The sequence below is a fragment of the Bidens hawaiensis genome, unplaced genomic scaffold (genome assembly GCF_021521415.1).
Source record: "Bidens hawaiensis isolate Kalapana, Puna unplaced genomic scaffold, B.hawaiensis_p1.1 tig00042217_1, whole genome shotgun sequence".
Taxonomy (NCBI): Eukaryota; Viridiplantae; Streptophyta; class Magnoliopsida; order Asterales; family Asteraceae; genus Bidens; species Bidens hawaiensis.
The window spans coordinates 75,356-97,258 of NW_027497457.1; the positions used below are offsets into that span (position 1 = coordinate 75,356).

Genomic DNA, 21,903 nt, shown 5'->3' on the forward strand with positions numbered 1-21,903 from the left:
AAAGTGAGCCATCAAAGCGCCACATTGCGCCCATCGCACTTCGCCCGAGCCCGTGCGCGTGCGCGTTCGGGTGCTTCGCACCCTTTGCTAGGACCACTGGGTGTTGATTTGTCTTATAAGAACATTAACATATGAATTTTCTTTCTTATAAAGAACTCACTAGTTTTATAATCTAGCGGTGTGGGACAAGGACTTGCACTCCTATTTATACCATGGTGGAATGCTCTCCTTTTCCTTCCTCCACCAATGTGGGATGGATTTTTCTCTCCTTTCATTTCCTTACTTTTTCCTTAAATTTATTTTGTGGTTTGTTATAATATTGTATGGCTAATCGGCGTCTGTCACCACTCGAACGTCTTAATTAAGACTTCCGCTGCTAAGTTAAGTTTCCGGGGTGTGACACCACCAATTTCCTTGACCACGTGCTAGCTCACTAATTGATGAACCTTTTGACAATGCAATTGACCCATTCCCTTCTCTCATACATTTCGGCTATAAATATCATCCTAAAACCAACGTTAAGAGATTTCGATTCATGCGCAAATATTCTCTAATACTTAGCTCTCTTATATATTATATATTACAGTTACTCATTTTGATTCTCACGACGGATGATGGTTATGAGGAAACCCCCTTCTCCTTCTCGTCACGAGCTTATGGTGTTTTGTTTTGCAGGTTACTCCGCTCACATCAACCGGATTATATATTACCCTAGTTGGGAAGAGTAACTTTAACCTAAGTATCTAGGCCAAGGATTGAATTAGTGTTTTTTCGTAAATCTTAGTAACAAGGAGATTCAAAAACAAGAAAAAAAAACATAAACATCACATTTCATACTTATTTATAATTTTTAATTACCATTTATTTAATTTACAAATAAAATTGTTTTTATAACAACTAGGGTTTTCCCCCACGCGCTGCGGCGAGGACGCGTATGGATCTCGTTGTTACCTATGCTCGATTGTCTGTAACCGTAGAAAATATATTTATTTTTTTCACAAACATTTAAAATGCTATTGGGCAAACTCCATGGAACCGAAGCGGTCAAATTTCATAGTAGGAATGGATGCAACCATAGCTGGTTCAAGGCCTACAACCCTGTTTCTCTTGATCTCATTATGTCTCCAAATGGTTAGGTTAGAATAAAATCTTAATAACACAAACACAGTTATTAATTTCAACGAAGGTAACAATCTGTTATTTCTTAAGAAATCTGCCATCTCTCTGACGAACCTACGCTCATCTCATCATCATCACCTAGTTACCGTGGCCAAGGAGGCTCAGATATGTTCAAACTATCATCATAGCCAATACACAAAACTTATCATCATCAATATAAATGGCAGCTGTTACCATTGCCATAGACGGCCGAAGCTGCCGGTAATAGCAGATTATCATCATCGGATCAACGCAAATGGTTCAAAGAAAAATAATCTGAGAACATAAAGCACCACACGTTTCGCCCCGCCACAGATAGTCGGAGCCTCCGTCAACACGCTTATAATGGTTGTAACTCATGCATAAAAAGTGGGATCAATAAATGTTTGTGAGTGGCCATGAACTTAACAATCAATACAGATTACTGATTACGAAAACGAATTCATGTTCACAGAAAATAGATTACTGATTACGAAATCCATCACTTCTCCGATGAACCTTGGCTCATCATAGCCAACATACAAACTTAAAAAACTTATAATCATCAACATACACACATGGCAGCCGCCACCATAGATGGTGAAAGCCGCCGGCAACGGCTGAGCAACACCCATTCAGATTCTTATCATCAACGGGTCATAGACCCAATATAGTCTCAGATCCACCGCCGCTAACAATCATCAACGGTGGCTATGGAGTCACCGGAGAAGGAGTGCAAAGAAAACAACAGGTGCCGCACATTCCTCCGCTGCCACAGACAGCCAGAGCCTCCGGCAACGATGGGGCAACTCCTGTCTCTTTGTTTCCCTCTCTAAAGCCCACCCTTCGTCCCTCTTTCTCTCTCTAGATAAATAACCATAGATCCGGCGTCGTCAATAATATAGACGAGAACCATGGAGTCGCCAAAGAGAAGGCACGACTACCGGGAACTAAAGATAGAGAGAGATGAGAGATATGGGTTTAAGAGAGAGAGTTAAGAAGGGAGCTTTTAATTTAGAGAGAGAAAACATTGAAGTTGACAAAACGCAGGTGAGAGTGTGAGACTCATGAGATTGAGAGGCACTGGAGACAAGTAAGAAACACGTGTTAAAAACGTGTCAACATTTTAGTGCAAATACAACTTGTACCAAACGCATAAAAAGTGATAGCGGTAGAACAGTAGCATTTTGTGAGAGGAGAGCAACTTCCAAATTAATATATATATATATATATATATATAATATATATGAAAAATTAACTTATATTTTCATATAACCCAATCCTCTAGCCTCACATCTTGTCCCACCACTACCCGTATTTATCGCTCATGGTGATGAACACATCTCCCAATAACTGGAGACAGATACATGAAATTTTTGTACGAGGGCACAATATCGATCGACAATGATAGTGAAGCGGTGCGACGTGATTAAAAGCGGAATATAAAAAGTCGAAGCGAGATTAGGGTGGCAGGAATTGTTTCCTAATGAGACGATGAATTGAAAAAAAATCCTAATTAACCAGTTAGGATTACATTTTAATTGATTTGGAACGTTGGCTTGAAGTTTCAAAGGATAAGCATTTAAACTAAAGCAAGAAAATTGAGTTGTTTAATACACTACACATTATGGATGGATGATAGGCCAACACCCACCCTTCCATCACTCGCCTCTGCCAAAAACATCTTCCAATTAATGGAGAATAACATATGAAACGACCCACATGGCCACTCTTATCCTCCAAAAATGCGTCATTGTGGAAGCTTTTATTACTTTTTAATCAAGTTGGATTTTTGTAACTAATGAAAATACAAATTTATTATATTTGATTAACTGAAACATTTCGATCTAAACCATGCTCAAGGCCAATTAACCAAAACCAACAAATTATCATAACCGCTACATTTGGTTTTGGTTCAGTTAGGTTTCAAATATATACATACACACCCTAACTTAGATTAATGTAAAACATTAAAACCGAAAAAACCTAATAACTTATATACAAGTGATACACATTTGGTTGAAAAAAAATGCGCTTGAGGCGAGCCGAGGTGAGAGGCGACCTAAGGCGAGGGCCTCTTAGCTTTAGGCTAGTCAAGACGAGCAACATTTAAAAGGCGAGCCTGAGGCGAGATTTTTAGGCAAAAAGCGACCTAAAGCAAAGCTGAGGCGCTCGCCTTTTGTACGCAAGTGGTTTTTAAGCATCTAATATTGTACAACATGTTTTTTAAGCTGTATGTGTAGATAGTTTATATATTAAATCATATATAATGCTTAAATATAGCTACATTATAGATCGGGATGCTAACAACCAAGATATATATATATATATATATATATATATATATATATATATATATATATGTTCGTCTCGCATATAAAAAGTTCTCGCTTTTACGCTTGCCGCTTCATGCTTCTATTTTAAACCTCATCGCTTTTATTCGCCTCTCGCTTTTTAAAACCATGGGTGCACATATGACATTGATAAAATGAACAGAAGGGATACACAAACCAAGTTTAAGTAAAGCTAAAACACTCTTTAATTACTACTACTAATATCCCTTAATTAAATTAAGGTAACGTTTTGTATACAGTAATGATAGAGGGAATGAAATGATTTATTGCGTGGAAATGAAAAAAATGATGTTTGGTTGCTCAATGGAATGAAATCATCCATTACACATAGAAATCTCATTTCATCAAAACTATTTCTTCCCACCCGTTCTTTTTATTTCATTTCATCCTCCTTCACTTTACTTTTTTAAAAACATCACCACCAAACAACAACAATAACCACCACCACCACCACCTGACCGCCACCGTCAGTATCACCACCACCAGCGCTACCATCGTCGTAACCACTGTCACCGTTGTCGACTAACCATCAGCTCCACCATCATTGTCGATGCCACCACAACCACCGCTCCTGCCGCCTGACCGTCGCCGCCACCATTTTTGTCGTCAGAGCTACCATCACCACCATGGCCATTGCAATTTTATTTTATTTTTTGGTTAAAGAAAATATTTTGAGATATGAGTGTTTTTATCGTTTCTGATTCATTCATACAATTTTTTTAGATACCAAACAACATAAAATAATAATTCATTTTATTTCAATAGATTAACCATACAAGACAAAGAAATGGTAATGATTCATTTCATTTCCTTGTTCATTTCATTCTCTTGTATATTTCATTTTTTTCTCCCATTTCATACCTCCTTCATTCCATTACTTACAACCAAACATATAAGGACATGGTGGAGGGTTTGTTGTAAGTGAAAGCTATCGAAGTTATGTGTTAGTAAGGGATTCAAGCTCCGTCAAAGACAAATTTGTTGTAATTTAGCCGTTAAAAGTAAACAACTTCAGGGACTTTTTTGTAACTCACTATTTCCACTTTAACCCCCTCCCTCAGCTCACTTCCTATAAGACCATCCCCAAACCATCCCTTTCTCTGTCATCATACCCTCTTTCGAACTCGGGTCATCTCAACGGATCCGGGTTTTCACTCGAGGTTTATTCAAAACCCTTCATTTGATTTGATTTGATTTGATGTTCGATTCAAACCACAAGTACCCGATTCATCAGTTCATTTTACGAATTCATCAAATCAATTACCACCGGTAAGTTCATTTCTTTCGATTTTACCGACATGTGTTGCATTAAGTTTGCATTTGACTGATAGAAGGTATCACTGGAACATCTTTTTAGGTTTTGTTGGAAAGAAATCGATTGATTGATAGGGAATTAGGGATACTAGGAATTAGGGTTTTGTTTTTTGTGGGTCAATTATTTGAGATTTCGAAGTGATATGAAGCTGGTAATATGAGCGATGGAGGAGGTGGAGAGAGTGTAATCGAAATCGAATCTCGGGTGAGTAAGAGGAGAAGAAAGAACGACGATTTCGCACAGGCGGTTGCGAGGATTGCCGTGGCGCAAATATGCGAGAGTATAGGGTTTCAAGGGTTTCAGGAGTCTGCACTCGAGACGTTATCGGCTGTTGCTTGCAGATACATTCGTGAGATCGGGAAGGCGTCGGGTTTTTATGCTGATTTAGCTGGTAGAACAGAGTGTAATGTGTTTGATGTAATTCAAGGGCTGGAAGATTTGAATCTGTCGCAGGGGTTTGTAGGAGCATCTGATAGAGATAATTGTTTGTCGGGGTCTGGAATTGTTAAAGAGATTTCGCAGTATGTTAATTTGACTGAAGAAATAGGGTTTGCTTACTCGGTCCCTTCGTTTCCGATATCTAAAGAACGGAAATCAACACCGAGTTTTTTACAAGCTGGTGAAACGCCACCAACTGATGATATCCCCTTTTGGGTACCTAAATTTCCTGATCCCGAGACGTATACAAAGTCAAACTTAGCTTCATCTGCAGAAGAAACTCAAATACAGCCTGATAAAATTGATCAGGAACAGAAGGTTCTAGAACCACTACCATCAAAGTTGGAGCAGTTTCGCGCGCGTAGCGATTCTGTGTTTCCTGTAATTGTTGAACCGGGAAATGTTTCTGGAAACGAGAGAGTGAATAATCCTTTCCTTGCGGTTCCTCTAAAGCCCGGTGAGAAGGAGGTATCTTTGGTTTTGCTTCCTGCTAAACTTAAGGAAGAAGACATGGTGCAAAATTATGGTAATCATGTTTCTGGATTGGATACGGTTGGTCCAGAATGTCAGGAAGTTAGGGGTGGTGGGAATGAGACCGACAAAGGTAGTAAAGAGGTTGTTTTCAATGATAGACCTCGAGTGCAAATGAAGTTTCACATTGGCAAAAAGGTTTTAGATACTACAAAAGCTGCATCTTGGTTTTTGAATGAAGAGGAAGAAATTAGAACAGAGAAACATTCCAAGGAGCCGATGGATGTTGAAGATAGTAGGGAAAATGATCAAGTTGTAAATTAGGAAAATTAGATGAGGGTTTGTATACTAGTTTGGAATCCATATTAATCTTCTAGAGGCGAATGTTTCCACATTGACAGGTTTTATGAGGTATGTTTGTATTTTTCGAGATGACGTTTTTGTCAATGCTAATTTTTTTCATGACTCTTTTACTTGTTGGTGACTTTGTTCTAGTTCATTTGTTTTTCTAGAGATATGGGCCATATGGCATGTTAACACAAGTGTTACCTTATTTTGGAATTTTGGTGTTTCAGATCATGTATGAATGAAAACAATTCCATTTGTAGTTTGCATTTGTAGCTCAAGTTATATTATCTTTATATGGCTAGAACTGAAATCAGTGTGCAACCTTCTTGTTGACCTTTAGATTATCTTTGTTATTTGCAATTTATACGCAGGCTCTAGATTTAATGCTCCAGGAGCCATGACTTCTGATTTTGAACTTTAAAGGAGAAATCCTTTAAAACATTATTTCTAAGTGATCCGAAGTCGAGAGTTTCCAATCTTGAAAGGAACTTTTCGTAGTTATACCAAACAATAAGATTTAGAGATGCACGAAAACCCCCTTCGTTGTGAATATTTACCATCTTTTCTAGTAGCGCTTCTATAAAATATTTTTCTAGTGACTTGTATACGCTTGATGGGGGGCATTGCTAGTTGTGGTTGGATTTAGTGACTTTTACCACTCTTAGAATGTTCGATTGGATGATCACCAGAATGAAGATGTTTCAATAGGGATGTATCGCCTAGACCCGTGACCTTGTGCTGACATTAGCAAAATAGCCTTGAAGAGGACTATACCAAAATTCCAAAGTTTACCCTCTTTGACAAAAGAGTTACCAGAAAACACTTTTAATCAAACTAAGTTCTTTCTGGATGGAGATGATGAACACAATATGCACACGTGTTAATTTTGAGATGCCAGAAATAAAGGTAGTGTCGGGAAGAGAGAAAGAATTGGAGTTTTTCATCTAAGACGGTTGAGGGCTGAAGGTACACAAATTTGATCAAGTATTGTGCTGGGCTAAAGGGGTTCAGGTCGTATGCAGGTTGTTGCCCGCCTAACCAATTTAATGGACGGCTTGTGTTTGGGCTGTGTTGTAAATAAATGGGTCGACCTACCAACCCGTTAGTTTTTTTTCTTAAAAAATGAAATATCTAGAACTTATGTAGTTACTTGCTTTGGATTTGGATGTGCATGGTTGGTTTTGTAGTTGAATTTGATCTGGATTTGGTTTTGTGCTTGGCTTAATATCCTATATTAGCCTGAGTCATTTATACCAGCCAACGTGGCTGACCTTTCCACACATGGTGTCTGGCTCACACAGTCCTAAACGTGACGGGATTAAGTTTGAGGTCTTTAGTACGAATAGTTTTATAACTAAATACATGCTGTGTTCTTTGGTGATTCAGTGATTCCCACCTGCCAACCCGAATCTAACATAATTTTGACATTTTTCTGTAATAAGGTGTATTTGTAATTGTGTTTTGACAGTTATTACCTGAATATGTGATGATATAATTCAAGTAAGATGCCACAATATATGTGATATTAATGTTGCATATATTTGTTATATATATACAGGGGAGGGTTATGTTGAGAATCATGATGAGTTTTAAAAACTTTAAGAACTCAATTTTGAACCACACATTTAATTAAATGATATGAAATATGTGGTTGAGATTAAATTCAATTAAAAAATGAAGCAGGAGAGAGAATAAGTATTTTTGATAATTACACAAGTTTAAACGTTAGTTACACATGTGTAAAAAGTCGATTCGGTGTGTAAAAAAATACCATAATTTTTTGTACATCACTTACACTTACGTATTACACATGTGTAAAAAAAATTCGAAAAAAAAATTTATTACGTTGAGTTCTTTCGAGTTCTTAAAACTCAAAGTGGTTCTCAAAAGAAATCAATCATATATATATATATATAGGGTAGGGTTAATGTAAAAAATAATATTTTTGTGAGAAGAATAAGAATAGATCTAGGCCCTTGGATCTATGATCTAGTGGTTGAGATTGGTAGTTTCTAAATAATTGTATTGTTTCATATTTACATTGTATAGTGTCATATTTATGTGGGTTTTTTTATTTTAAAGCTCTTCTCACACTTCTCACAAAACACTTGTTTTTTATTTGAACTCTTTTATATATATATATATATATGGGCAGGTTTAAGAGGGAACTTAAAAAATGTGGGGAATTGAGAACTTTTTATTTTATATGTAAAAAATACTAAAAAATCATTTTTTTTCATGTAAAAACACATTTTTACATAATCTTTATAGAGTTTTTTACATATAAACTCATGTAAAAGCCGTTTAAAAAAAATTAGTTAAACAAAGGTAAAATATTTTTTTACAAGCTTACTTCTTTTTATTGGAATGTCTTCTACATGTATTTAGAAGCAAAAAGTCCAAAATAATTTATGTTAAAACTAATTATTTGCATGTGAAATCGAGTTATATTATTTTTTTTACATGTAAAATAAAGAGTCCCACTTTTTTTGAGTCCCCAATTTTAGGGTTTGGATTAAATACAAATTAAATTAATGTGCTAATTGTAAGAATCAAGTAGAGTGGTTATATATACAAGTACTTATGTAATTGCATCATAGAGTAATTCTAAAATTTATTAAGAAAAAGCTTGTATATGAATACTATGAATATTATGGATATAGAAACAATATTCAATAATAAAAAGTTAAAAGGTCTAATAATAATTTACAACTACTAGCTTCGTCTGGTGATAAAGATGTATGACCACCAATCAAATGGTTGTTGGTTGCTTGGGTTTAATCTTACTTGTGAGTTGTGACATAGGGTAAAAACCATAAAATAGATGAAAAAACAAATTAGCTTTTCAGGAAAAAAAAATAAAAATAAAAATAAAAAAAAGGGTTTACACCAATGTAGTTAAATTACATAGTTGATATGTTACAGTTTTATTAAGAGTGTAATCATTCACTGTTCTACATGGAAAACAATTGCCTACAATGTCTCCTTGGCCGATCTTGCAGACTTGCCATCTCAGCATTCGCCACCTCATCAATCAAATCTTTGAAAATCAAACGCTCTATGTCTAACACTAAGCTTGGAACCTCATAACAATACTTTCCCCAGTCTTCTGATCTGGTATTCAAGTCTGCACTTACAATGTTTATAACTTCATCATCATCTTCATCATATATGCATCTTCTAGAACAATTTTGAAGAGTATCTATTTCTGACCACAATTCTTTCAATAGTTTTTCTCCATGCATAAATCTTCCATGTAGTTTTCCATCCATATTGACTAGTTTCCGGAAGAGAATCTCGTTCACAGAATCGAATATCCTCTTTCTTCTGATTGTCTCATTGGACTTAGACCTTGTGCTCTTTTCGTCGTCTTCAACATTTGAGTTTTCAAGAAGGTGGAACAACTCTGGTTTTATTAAGGTGCTGGTTGGATAAAGCTGGACTATCCTGATGGCAAAGTCTAGATCATTTAGAACACCCGAGGCTGATAATATCTCTCTGATGTATACGTGGTCTCCATTTGTCTCATCAATAGAGTTCAATGATTCGGTTTGTTGAATGAGTCGAGCGCCGTTTTTTAACTTTACATGATTAAACTTGGAATGGTGATCTTCGTCTGTATTGTTTACCAAGCTGTAGATCCCCACTCGATCCCATTCGGTTTGATCATCGTGTACATTATCATTTGGTTTGTTCTTTATTGGAGATGGCTTGTCTTCTATGAAAAATGCATCAAGAACCGAGTCAGGGCTCGGTTGTTCCACAGAAAGTTTGGTAAGCTCAACCATTGGCTTGTCTTCTATCAATCTTTCAGCAAAACTATTCTGAAAAAGGTTAAAAATGGCACATGTTAAGTAAGTTAAATAAATATGTAACAAATGTGTTGGAATAATTCTGATAAGTTCACATGTGAAATATGAAGAGATAAAATAGATCTTGTCAAAGTTTAAAGTTTGAGATAAATAAATTAGTTTATCTAGTTAAGTTTGTTAAATCGGTTATTGAGTTTGAGTCTTTATGTTTACTACAATTATAGGTCTAGGGGTTGCTTTGTTGGTGTGTCAAGTTTGAGTTTTAATAAAAATTGTGTCGAAGCCGTTCTAGGTATCAAACACCGGTTGTTCAAATTCTTGACAATCGATTGTTCCCCTTCAAAATGTGCATGTGCGCGTATGTGCATGTATATGCATAAATGCATATATTTTGTAAAAGAAACCGGAAACCAACCTGTATCACCCTGTGATATTTCTTTGGCTGATCATTGTTTTGCATTTGATTAACGGTCTTGATTTTTGGGTGTTTGGTCTTCACATTGGATTGCTTTTTGGTTCGGACCGAATTAGATAATGGCCCGTTAAAACATTGCTTTTCAACACCATTCTTCGACTTATGCAGTTTTGGGCTCAGTGTCCTATCAATGGCCTTCATGTTCTTAGGTGTCTGATCGTTCACCTGCTTCCGAGTCATACAATTAACACCACGATGACCTGTTATCAGCTTAGGTTCTGCACCCATCTTAGCCGGTTTCGAGGTCTGGTTCACTAATTCACGTCTTTTTGGTGAGCTAGTTCCCTTGACCGTGGGTGAACATGGTGGGTCGGGTTTATGTGTTTCCAGAGATTGCTCTTTGTTCTTTAACCCTGTTTTGGTCATTTGAATAGCTTCAAGTATCTGCTTAAGTGCTCTAAGATCCTTCGCCGATGTGTTAAACTTGAGTTCATTCAACATTTTCTCCATCTCGCCATAAACAGAAGGTTTTCTGGCCCGATCACCGCCTTCATGCTGCTGCAAAGCGGGTCTAATCTTCGACTGCACCCTTGGAGAACTTGAAACCAATTGGTCAACTTCACAAACAGAGTCTGTTAAACTATCCAGACCCATTAACCGCGCCACAACACCCGATGATGGTCTTTTGTTACTTCCAGGCTCGCTTCTTGGCCCGTTCATGGACTTCAAGTGTGAGTTTTGCTTACTATCTAATGATAGCCTTGGAGGCTCTTTGACTTTGAAAGTTGACTTTAATGAATATTGCGATTCTCTTTCATCACAAGAGAATCTTGATACTTCTTTGACCAAAGATGAACTCTTGTGAAGCTTTGCAAGGTTTTGGTCTTTTCTGTCATATCGAATGGTTTTTTGGTGCACGAAAGGCCTCGGGGAGTCAATGTGCTTCATGACAGGGCGCGTGCGTTCTTGTTTTGTCACTCGGGTCTCTCTGGTCATTGACTCTTTGACCACATCTCTGATATCAAGTGGTGGTAAGGACCAATTATCTGGTTGCTTTTTGTGCAACTTTGGAGATATGAGTTCAGAGGGCGGTTGCCATTCGGTTGTAAGTCTTTTACTACAATCAAAAGATGAGAAGGTGGTAGATGAACAAGAAGATGAAGAAAGTGAGTTTCTTGATGAGTCAACCGAGGCTCCATTCTTTTCTATCGTCATCTTCTTTTGGTTTCTGTCCTGTATATTTTTCAAATTTTGGTTAAATACATATGTTTATGCAAAAGTTTAGATTTGATAAAAGCTACAAGCTAGTTACATTGTTTTTCTTCACCTTAGTGCTCTCTGATGCATTCTTGAACTCCTTTACACCTTAACAACAATTGGCTTGTCATTACATATATATTGGGAAAATCTAAAATTATTAAAACAGCATGCTTGATCGCCTGTTTTAAACAAAATAGTTTCTGACTTTAAAACAAATATCATTTTGAACATTCAATATCAAGAAACCGATTTTTAGGTGACGTGTGGCATAGTTTTGCACCAACAAAGACATACCACCCCACCCCACCATATCATGACCTGTGGTATACTTTTGCGTCCACAATACATGTTTTTCACTCTATGTCGCAAAAGTACTTTTTTTGAGACGCAAGATACATATTTTGTCCTCCTAGTGTACTTTTATGCCCACAGTACATCTTTTGCACCTGTTGGCACAAAAGTACTTTTTTTGAGATATGTTTTTATCGTTTATAATTATTTTCAATAGTCAAAATTTATGTTGAAACAGAAAACTTTGCGCTTGTTGGCGCAAAAGCACTCTTTTGAGATACGTTTTCATCGTTTATAACTATTTCAACAGTCAAAATTTAATTTGAAAAGAAAAAGGCAGTGGCTATTTGGTTTTAAACGGTTGGTCAAGTAGACTAATCTCTTAATTCTCCTTGTTACTGGTAATATCAGAAGTTAAAATGAGAACCATTAAATATTCATAAACTACATTAACCGCTTTTTAACCCCTCAAAGGAGCACTAACGTTACACCAAAACCAGCAAGGACAAGACAAAGATATTATATTTTTGGTAAAAAAAAAAGTATGACTGGTGGATTAAACTTAAAAGTTAGTTGGAAAACTGAGATACAACAGTTACATAACAACCATTACACTAAAATTCAACTCCCTGTTTCCATGAAAAAATGAAACCTATCAAAACTTTACAGAATGCAAGTTGAGAGTAGTATGCAGATGAACACACAGTAGCAATATAACTGAATTCGATCAACTGGTACCTGCAGTTAACCGTTTTTGGATCGAGCCTTGGCGGTGTAGGCCGAGAAGGTAACGGCGATCAAAAAGCTGTAAAAGTCCATTCGTGCATCCTAGCTGCTTCTGCAGCCCTTGTTTATCCTCTCTGATTGTGTGTACAACCTTAGTAGCCATAAATTTACACCACCACTGCTTTCTTTTTATAAAGATGTTTTTCTTGTTCAAGGGTGCAGAGACTTGATTGTTATTCTATATAAAGTGGCAGAAAGAATGTGCAGAATTTAGTAGTTTTGACTGCACTTTATGACCACATGATCATGGGTGCACAGAGTCAGAATTATGGTGATCATGGCAGAAAGATTTATTTTTGAAATTTGATTTTCTTTTTTTTTGGCTCCACAAAAAGGGTGCTAGAAGTTTAGTTTGTAAGGGGATATTGAAGCAATAAATGGAAGTATTGATGGATTGTTTTATATGGGAAATGAAATGAGTAGTAGCATTAATATATATCTAAGATTTAAGAAGGAAATATATATATATATTATTTTGGAGAGTTTGGGTGTGGATGTGGTCAGATCTGGGCAGCCATGTGGACAAAGTAATGTTGATGGGGTAAGTAGTCTAGTCTGGCCCCTTTCATGTGGAGTTTGTCAGTTGAGGAGGCTAAACTATATACTATTACTACATACATTGTGTATTGTTCAATTTGCAGTTTATTAACCCCTTTTGTAGTGCATTACTTTGGCACAATACTAATAGGAGTTAATAGACTGGTAAAATTGGTGAATAGTCTAAACTGAAGTAAGTCAACTAGCTTAACAGGTTTGAGATCCAAAATAGTTTGGTTCGCGGTTTGGGTTTCACAGTAAACTAGTCTAGTGGCTCGATCTAGTTCACAACATGGAAACGGTTGTGTAATCTAAATTGGTCGTTTGAATTTTATTATTCTTATTATTATTTCATTTTTGGAATATGTGTATTACGTCTATAAGGGAATAAACGATCTTTATTGTTTTTAATATTTTAATGCAACCTAATGATTTGGAAATACAAAAAATAGGTTTACTCCATCATACTGTCAAAACTAAATCGTCAAAACGGTACAATTTTTCTATTTAGGTTGTCATTCTCCAAAATCATAATTGTTCATTAGTTATTTGTTCATAACTTCATTAAAACTGGCCAAACAGAACTATAAACACTCTAGCTAGAATACTAACAATATAACCCTTTTAAGGTGCGTTCCTATCGTGTTGTTTAACTTAAATTGCCTCGTTAACAAGCAAACATATAAAAGAAAAGTCCCTTGGCTAAGCAAGCTACTACATGCATGTTGATGGTAGCTAGCTTGCGGAGTAGAATACATTCATCATGTGCCTCCATGTACATAGGCAGTACAATGATTGTCAACATATATTTATTATCAAAGTACAAGTGATGTAATGCATGCATGCATTATCTACATGTAATGTTGTACTTAATGCATAATATCCATCTTATCAAGTAAGCTTGTTTTTGTGGAGCTAGCTAGTGTGGGTCAGTTGAGTCTGATGGCTGGTCTTGGGAGCATGACCACATGCTTAAAGGCCTCACATGATCAGGATTGTTTGCCTTTGTTTCAATGAACATTCACCAACCATTAGCCATCAATCATACCATCCTTACTAGGTTCCAAGAATTTATAAGATAAAGCCAACACTTTAGCTATGTCAAAACCAAAATAAAAAAGTTTGGGTGGGTTGGAATGGGATATGGTGTGATTCTTACAGGGTGTCAAGAAAATATGGTTAGTATTTGATTTGAATATTTAATGGGAGGTAACTTTCTACACATTCTTCTAGGGTTCTAAAAAGGGGTTGAAGATTGTGTGAGCACTAAACAAGGTTGGGTTAATTAGTGATTGTTATTTGCAAGTCAAGATTCCCTCTTATCCCTTTTTCCTCACATGAAAGAAAAGGAATAAACGAGCATAAAAGTTTTTGTGCGTCTAAGCTTGGGACCGATTCTTTAGGAAAAAGAAACACTTTTCATCCTATTATATTACATTGAATGGGTTAATTGTGGAACTCAAAAATACAAGAAAATGAAGAACTATAGTAATTTTCATCAATTAGATTGGCCAATACAAAAAAGAGGAAACTAATGACATACGCCTAGGTTTTTTTGCATGTAAATTTATATTATAACGATTTGTGCTTTTACATGTATAACAATACGTTAAATAAAAAAAACGCAACTTTGTAAAACTGATTTGATTAACAACATATGTAAAACTAATTTATTTGTTTAAAGGTAATTCAGTTATGTAAAACTGATTTGTTTTGCATGTAAAACTAAATAAAAAACTATTTTAATTATATATTTGGTTTTACGAACCAAATCACGTATAAATGTGGATTTCTCATTTAATCTCTCCGTCTATATTTCATCAAAATGTATTTTAACTATAATCAAATGTAAGGTGTAATCTATATCTATCTATACTATATAATAAATAAATTCTCATGTTACATGTTATTCTCTTATGTATTCTTATTTTTTCTTTTCACGTCTCTCTCCTATTCATTATACATACTTTTAAAAGTTCTTTTTATATATTTTTTGTTTAATGTTTTCTATAATTGCTTTTACAAACGTATTTTATATTTTCAAAAAACGTTAGGTTTATTTATAAAACTAAACATTTTCATTATTCAACGGGTTCATTGTTAAAAACACGTGGATCTTTAATTGAACCTGACCCGCCTTCTTTTCACCTATAACCGTAATATCTTTCTTTATATTCGTATTTTGTCGATCAAAACATTATCGATTCTCCTTTAATGTACATTCTTCAACTAATCGAACGTTTTCTTCTACTAGCCAGGTGCCCGCGCGATGCAGCGGTGGACGTGCAAACGCAACCGGTGTTAGTACATTTGTAACCTCGCAACACTATGTGTGTAACTCGACGGGGGTATGCATTTAACTTGGCATCGGACGCGTAACCATCAACCGGTGCCAATAAGCACGTCACACAATGCCTAGACACGAGCAAATCGATATGTATAAACATTGTCATCTATGGCTAGAGTGATTGGTGGCGACAATCAAGAAACAAAGATGAAATGTATAGTAATTTCAAATAAACTACTTTTTAACCCAATCAGTTTTGACAGACTTGTGCCGACCAAAAAATGTTCTAACCCGAAACCCGTTTTGACATGGCTCCTTTCAATCTAAACTCATCCCGACAAGAACTAACTTAACCTTTTTTTGTATAAAACTTATCCCAACCCTTAAATCCGACACCATTAGCCGAACTTGCCCAACCCGTTGCCAGTAATAATTGGTAATCACGTAACATGTTAGTTTTTTTTAATTAATAAACTATAGCAATATCATACTTAAATTAAAGAGAATAAAATGCTCTTTTTTATGGTATACTTTTTTAGAAAAAAATATTAACCTGTGAAAAAGTTATGGCTGTTAAAAAGTTGTGGAGGGTAGTTGGTTTATAAAGAGGGGAAAATGTGTAACTATTTAATAAATTAACTAAAATTGATTGAAGTTGAAGAACCATTATTGTAAATTATTCTTGAATAAGCAAAAACTATATTACCCCTACATTTTTAAAATTTTGTTACTTGTAAAATATGCAACAAAAATGGTACCTCTTAAAATTTAAGAGGTCTCTCACTCCTATATTATATATAGTATAGATTGATGGTTGGTTCGTATTGTTTCGATTGTACCGTTTATATTCTCATAATACTATTTTACTTTAGTTGCTACTATATTTTTAGTGCATTATCTACTGTTGTATCGAAAGAAATTTTTAGAGATTTATGTTTTATTTTTAAGTTTGTGAATAGTAGCTATAATTTAACTTCGTACTTAATGTGTTACTCAACTTTATTTATTAAAAGTTATCACTTACAAAATTTATGTTGTTTAAACCGTGTAAGATACGGATACATAACCTAGTATTAATATTATTTGATGGTTTAAAAGCACGACATTAAATTAAAGACGTTGTGTGAAAGGCCTATTTAACCAAGAAACATCCCCACTTCCTGTTTCTTAATTTGCCTACAAAATTTGCCTACAAAAATTTCTTCTATTTAATAATTTCTTTTCATTGTTTATTTTTTTATTCCATAAAAATACGAAAACACATATCATTTTCCAAGTATAAAGACTTGTTTTATTAAAGAGACATGACATCAGAAATTTTATTATTTGTTTTTATGAATAAACAAAAAGTTTTGAGTTTGAATGAAAAAATCAAAGTCAAAGGTCAGCGTCAAGTAAAATCACATTACAAAAATGGCCAGATAATGAAATCCAAAGTCACCTAATTGCACATGCTTTGTTTCGGATCCACCTAATTCACTCTCCATTTCTATCACCTTTTTTTATATAATCAAAACTTTAATACGATTCTTGTAGCTAGGTGTATGGATATTACTAGTTAGGTTTTTCTTTTTTTGCAAATCAACTAGTATCCTACTAAGATTAAATTGCTTTTTTTTTCATTTGATTAACGTCTTATATATATTCCTTCCAATTAACTCATCTCACATATTTAACTAGCCAATCAACCAAACACGTTATATTTTTAGTCAACTTTTCATTTGATACCCACTATAGAGTGCGAGTTTGATAGCTTGAGTTTCGACATTACATATTAATAAAAAAACAATGAAACAAACATGCCTTGTACCTGTTTTCTTACACTACAACTATATTCTTGGGTTTTCTATTTCGTTTGTTATAGCGAATACATTGAAACCATTAATCTTTACGTCCGCATAACGCGCACGATCAAACCCACTAAAGTTTACATCTCATAGCCTTTTTTTGAGTTTTTATTTATGCAATAATATAAATTATTACTAACATACTCTAGCAAGATCAAACCCACGTGTTGCTACGAGCATTAAGTTATTTGTTTTGATGTATTTGCTATAGCAAACAAAAGATAAAAACCTAAAAATATAGTCATAGTATAAGCAAAATGTATCAAACTATACTTGTTTCATTGTTTTTTTTTATTATGCAACGTCCAAACTCACACAATGTGGTGGATACCAAACAAATAATAAACTCAAAATATATAATTCGTTAACAAGTTAGTTATATATGTGAGTAAATTAAAAGTAGAATAAAATAAATTAATTAATTAACTATTGTATTTACTATTTCGCAAGTGCAAGTAAAGGTGGAAGAATATTATTATGTTATTATAAAAGTATAATTAAAAAAAACCTATTGTACTTATTAAAAATTTATCTATTATAATAAAGTAAAATAATTGTAACACGTGTCAGCTTGTGGTTAATCCTCATAATTTTTTCCCTCAAAAACTAATATATGTCATTAATCAATAATTATTTATTTTCTTTTTACACTCCGTTTATATTATATCTATAATATGATTAAACTATTCACCTTTTTTTAAACTCTATTTATGTTATATCTATACACTTTTATAAAAATAAATATTTACATATTTTACTACTATACATTGTTAGAATATATTTCACAACAAACTTGGTGGAATCCAAAAATCAACAACAAACCGTGTTTGTTAAATATTGAAAAAAAATATATTTTTAAATATTATCATTAACTTATTATACTATGTATATTGTTGAATATTGTAAATAAAAAAACTAATATGCTTTCGATTTATGAAGTATTTTTTTAATCATTAAATTATAAATATATTCTAAAAAGTTGATCCATTTTTTTAAATTAAATCCATTTATCTATTGATTTTTTTACATTGTCAAATAAATTTATAAATTATAGATATATGATTTAAATCTATCTGTGTATTTTTTTCGGTTAATTTAGTAAACGATACGTATATGTGTTAAATTGTAAGAATAATATATACCAATCACTTTCAAGTATAATAAAGTTTATCATATTTAGTTCCTTGGGTTTTTTATTAAAGATTGTTTCGGGTTTTTTTGTGAAACTTAAATTTGATTGTTATGAGTTAAAAGTTAGTATATAAATCAGTACAAATTAACTACATTTGACTCAGATTTATTATAGGTAAACAATGGGTAATCTGAATATTTTTAAAAGTTTGAGAATGCAAATTGATTTATCGTCAAACTTGTTACGTGTTCAAAGTTTTGACTTGAAATGTAAAACAAATGAAAGTTAAAAGTTTTAATGTGATTGGTTTCGAATTTATTTTTAAGGACATTTTTTGGAAATAGTCAAAATATTCGGAATCTTGCACATTGAGTATATTTCTCATGACTATAAAAATTTAAGAAAAAATGACAAAAACTTCCGACATGCCACCTCTAGGCCTATCAGTGCTTCTAAGTTTTATCAATTTAGAAACATTTGTGTTAGCATTGACTTTCCTTAAATAGTGATCAGAATATTGTATGTGAAGCATGTCGATAAATTATGTATTACTTTATTTGTAACTTAAATATTTTGATCATCCCGTGTTTTACACGGGCTCTAAAACTAGTGATAGTATATAGTATAATTTTAGATAATTACAATTAGGGATGATATTGGAAATGATTTGAAATTAATATTGGTAGTATCCATCTCAAATATAATTGTAAACTTGTATCACATTCGTATTTCAACACCATAAGTTATTTATCAGGTAGTTACTTGTTAGCTTAGTAAGAATTGTACATTATGATTTTCAAATACATGTCGTGTTGTTAAATTATTATATAACTTTATTACCCTACAAAGTTAGAAATATAATAACTAAAAATTAGTGACTTGTGCATTATTCTATTGTCTATGGAAAATATGTTTTGGGTTTGATTAGGGCAAACAAGTATGTGTGTTTCGGATAATTGGATCGAGTATCACCTAATATCATATTCATCACGTACCTATAAAATTTTTTTAATATTAATTACATACCCGGTTTCATACCAGAATACTCATCTCGAATGTTTCATATGTTGGTTCTGCGCGTTCGCTTTTCCATCCTAATTTAAAAGGTTATTTTGCCGTACAATATAATTATAATCATTTATTCTAGAATGAAGGTATCCAGCTCATTTTTTTATATAATTTTCATTTAAAAAGAATCAGTTTATAGTGTAATTACAATATTAAGATAATGGACTTGGAGATCTTTATAACCCTTGTTAATTCTTATCGCAAATTAGGTATAAATAAAGTTCATATTTATAGTTTAATTAATATGGCATGTGCTTGTGTTAGGTGTCACTTTTTATTAATATTCAACTTAAAAGAACATACAACGTTCATTTTATATATAAGTTATCATAATTGAGAGTAAGAGTAAATAAGCAAATTGGGTCTTTTTTTTTCAAAACAAAACTTATAGCTGTTGTACTTTTGAGGATAGAAACAATATAAAATTAACCTTTGAGAAATAAAACAAGATATAGAAGAGATAAATGTGGGTATGTGTAGATCGAATGTATACGTATATTAAAAACAATGAGATGTTGCACGAGGTTCTATCAATAATGGTGTTGTGGCAAATCATGACAAAATCTCAAAGGTGGTCTCCACTAGATACTTTATAACAATATTGTTAGTAAATTAACACCCTAGCTTTTGATGCTAGAAGATGTGCGGAACTCTTGACGGATTCAAAGTTCAACACAGTACATGTTTTTAGTGTAATACTACAATTGAGACTTGTTATAAGCATTATTTGTAGTCTTAACTCTTAAGTGAGAAACAACCAGGCTATCACTAAACTCATAGGGCCGTGATATGTAATATATACTTATAACCCCCTATAATTAAAACCACAAACCTCCGTGTATTTATTAAAAGTGACATCTTAACTGAAATTCTTTCAAGATCAAAGGTCTTGAACCGTGATTGATTTTATTTTTCTCAAAAGTTGTCACCTTTTAAACTAGATAGATACATTTGTTTCTCCAAAACGTTATTTAAACCGTTATAGTTACTTCATTTGTCATGTTTTGAAAGCACTTGCCATAAATATAAACATTTAATACAAAGCACATTATATACACTTAGATGAGAAATTTATTAATAAGTTCCATAATCTTTTGGTAAAGCAATCTTTATTACTAATATTTTAAACTGCCTAAATAAATAATGCAATAAAACGTGTTAACTAATGATTTTCTTTTAACATGCACGCGAATAACCCCAACCAATTCCCTTAAAACATATATATGTAATGCCAATTTTACATCAACTCATTGTCGTCTCCAACAAATAATTTGATGACTAAGTACAAATTAATTTATACAACAAAATTTTAAAATATGTTATTAATCTTTGAACTTCTAAGTTATGAATACCATCTCCACTCTTGATTTTGATACGTGTAAGTTGACAATACAATCGTAAGTATACATATACACCAAACTGTTTACATTAGTTAATTATTTTAACAATTAATTATGAAATTAATAACACAAATTTAAGACTAACAAGTCCGAAAACACTACATATCAAGGAAGACAGAAACACATTGAACCATTCTTTTGACCACAATCACACACAAAAAAACACAAACCATCAAAAAAGCGCACGATGGAAATAGAGTAAACATCTATTTCCACTCTAGCAAAAGCCTTGGTTCGAATCTTGTTTCCTTTGCTTCCTATCATATGCTATTGAAGGCCACCTACCTACCCGAAGTTGCGTAGGTGTTGTCGGATCTTATGAGTTTTCCAGTAACAAGTTCTAATTGTTTTACCTAAGCGCAAGGAGACCTCAAGCACATAAAGGCAAGAGGTGTACAAAAAGCGCACTTAAGACAAAGTGCATAGGAAATCAGCATGAAGCGCAAGCCTTTCATACAAACAAGGTTCTGTGCATCAGGATTCAGGATGTACGTGTATCTTCTTAGATTGTGCACACAAGTTATTATATGTTAAATGATATGGTGTTTATTTGTCTAAATTTTGGGTAATTGAAGCTAGAAACCTGTTATAATTGCTAAGAAAGTTTAAATAGGCAATCACGCCGCACATATGAAAAGCTTAGTTTTTAAACCCTGTCACCTAAGGGTGCCTCATCATGAGGCGGACCGACCCTATAACTAAGGTGGGCAATTGCCCCCCTTGAAAAATTATATATAGGGTAGATTTTAAGCAAAAATCTTGATTACCCCCCTTAAAAATTTGGTTAAGCACCCAGATTGCCCTAAGCAACCCTGTTCTTCGGTATATTTATGGCTTGGTCGACACCATCGGAATTATGTTTAGGTAGAGTAGAAGTTGTGAACAAATGAGGAAGAAGATGAATAGTAGTTTGAGAATAAATGCGGAGTGAGATGGTAAATGATTTTACTAGTGCTAATAAAAAAAGGTGCATGTTCCAATGACTGACGATTGCTTTTGTACTAT

General features: G+C 33.7%; 2 protein-coding genes across 5 annotated transcripts; one reads left to right on the forward strand and one right to left on the reverse strand.

Annotated features, from left to right (window-relative positions):
* Window positions 1-4,585: 4,585 nt before the first annotated feature.
* On the forward strand, window positions 4,586-6,186 carry LOC143593428 (uncharacterized). 2 transcript variants are annotated; one of them, XM_077073058.1, is made up of 2 exons: window positions 4,586-4,760; window positions 4,849-6,186. In XM_077073058.1, exon 2 carries the CDS (start codon window positions 4,963-4,965, stop codon window positions 6,037-6,039), a length of 1,077 nt encoding a protein of 358 aa, XP_076929173.1. In that variant the 5' UTR covers window positions 4,586-4,760; window positions 4,849-4,962; the 3' UTR covers window positions 6,040-6,186. The 2 variants fall into 2 exon arrangements, with proteins under 2 accessions (XP_076929173.1, XP_076929174.1); XM_077073059.1 differs by having other exon boundaries at window positions 4,945-6,186.
* A 2,755-nt stretch (window positions 6,187-8,941) lies between these two features.
* Window positions 8,942-13,548, reverse strand: LOC143593429 (protein LONGIFOLIA 1-like). 3 transcript variants are annotated; one of them, XM_077073062.1, is made up of 4 exons: window positions 12,574-13,548; window positions 11,618-11,655; window positions 10,291-11,523; window positions 8,942-9,887 (listed from the first exon to the last, which is right to left on the reverse strand). In XM_077073062.1, exons 1-4 carry the CDS (start codon window positions 12,728-12,730, stop codon window positions 9,018-9,020), a joined length of 2,298 nt encoding a protein of 765 aa, XP_076929177.1. In that variant the 5' UTR covers window positions 12,731-13,548; the 3' UTR covers window positions 8,942-9,017. The 3 variants fall into 3 exon arrangements, with proteins under 3 accessions (XP_076929177.1, XP_076929176.1, XP_076929175.1); XM_077073061.1 differs by having other exon boundaries at window positions 10,300-11,523; window positions 11,603-11,655; XM_077073060.1 differs by having other exon boundaries at window positions 11,603-11,655.
* Between the last annotated feature and the right edge of the window lie 8,355 nt (window positions 13,549-21,903).

Coding starts and splice junctions, on each gene's coding strand:
- LOC143593428 (XM_077073058.1), top strand. CDS start 4,963: ATGAGCGATGGAGGAGGTGGAGAGAGTGTAATCGAAATCGAATCTCGG.
- LOC143593429 (XM_077073060.1), bottom strand. CDS start 12,730: ATGGCTACTAAGGTTGTACACACAATCAGAGAGGATAAACAAGGGCTG. Junction 11,656..12,573: donor ACGGTTAACTGCAGGTACCA/GTTGATCGAATT, acceptor ATTGTTGTTAAG/GTGTAAAGGAGTTCAAGAAT. Junction 9,888..10,290: donor AATATCACAGGGTGATACAG/GTTGGTTTCCGG, acceptor AACCTTTTTCAG/AATAGTTTTGCTGAAAGATT.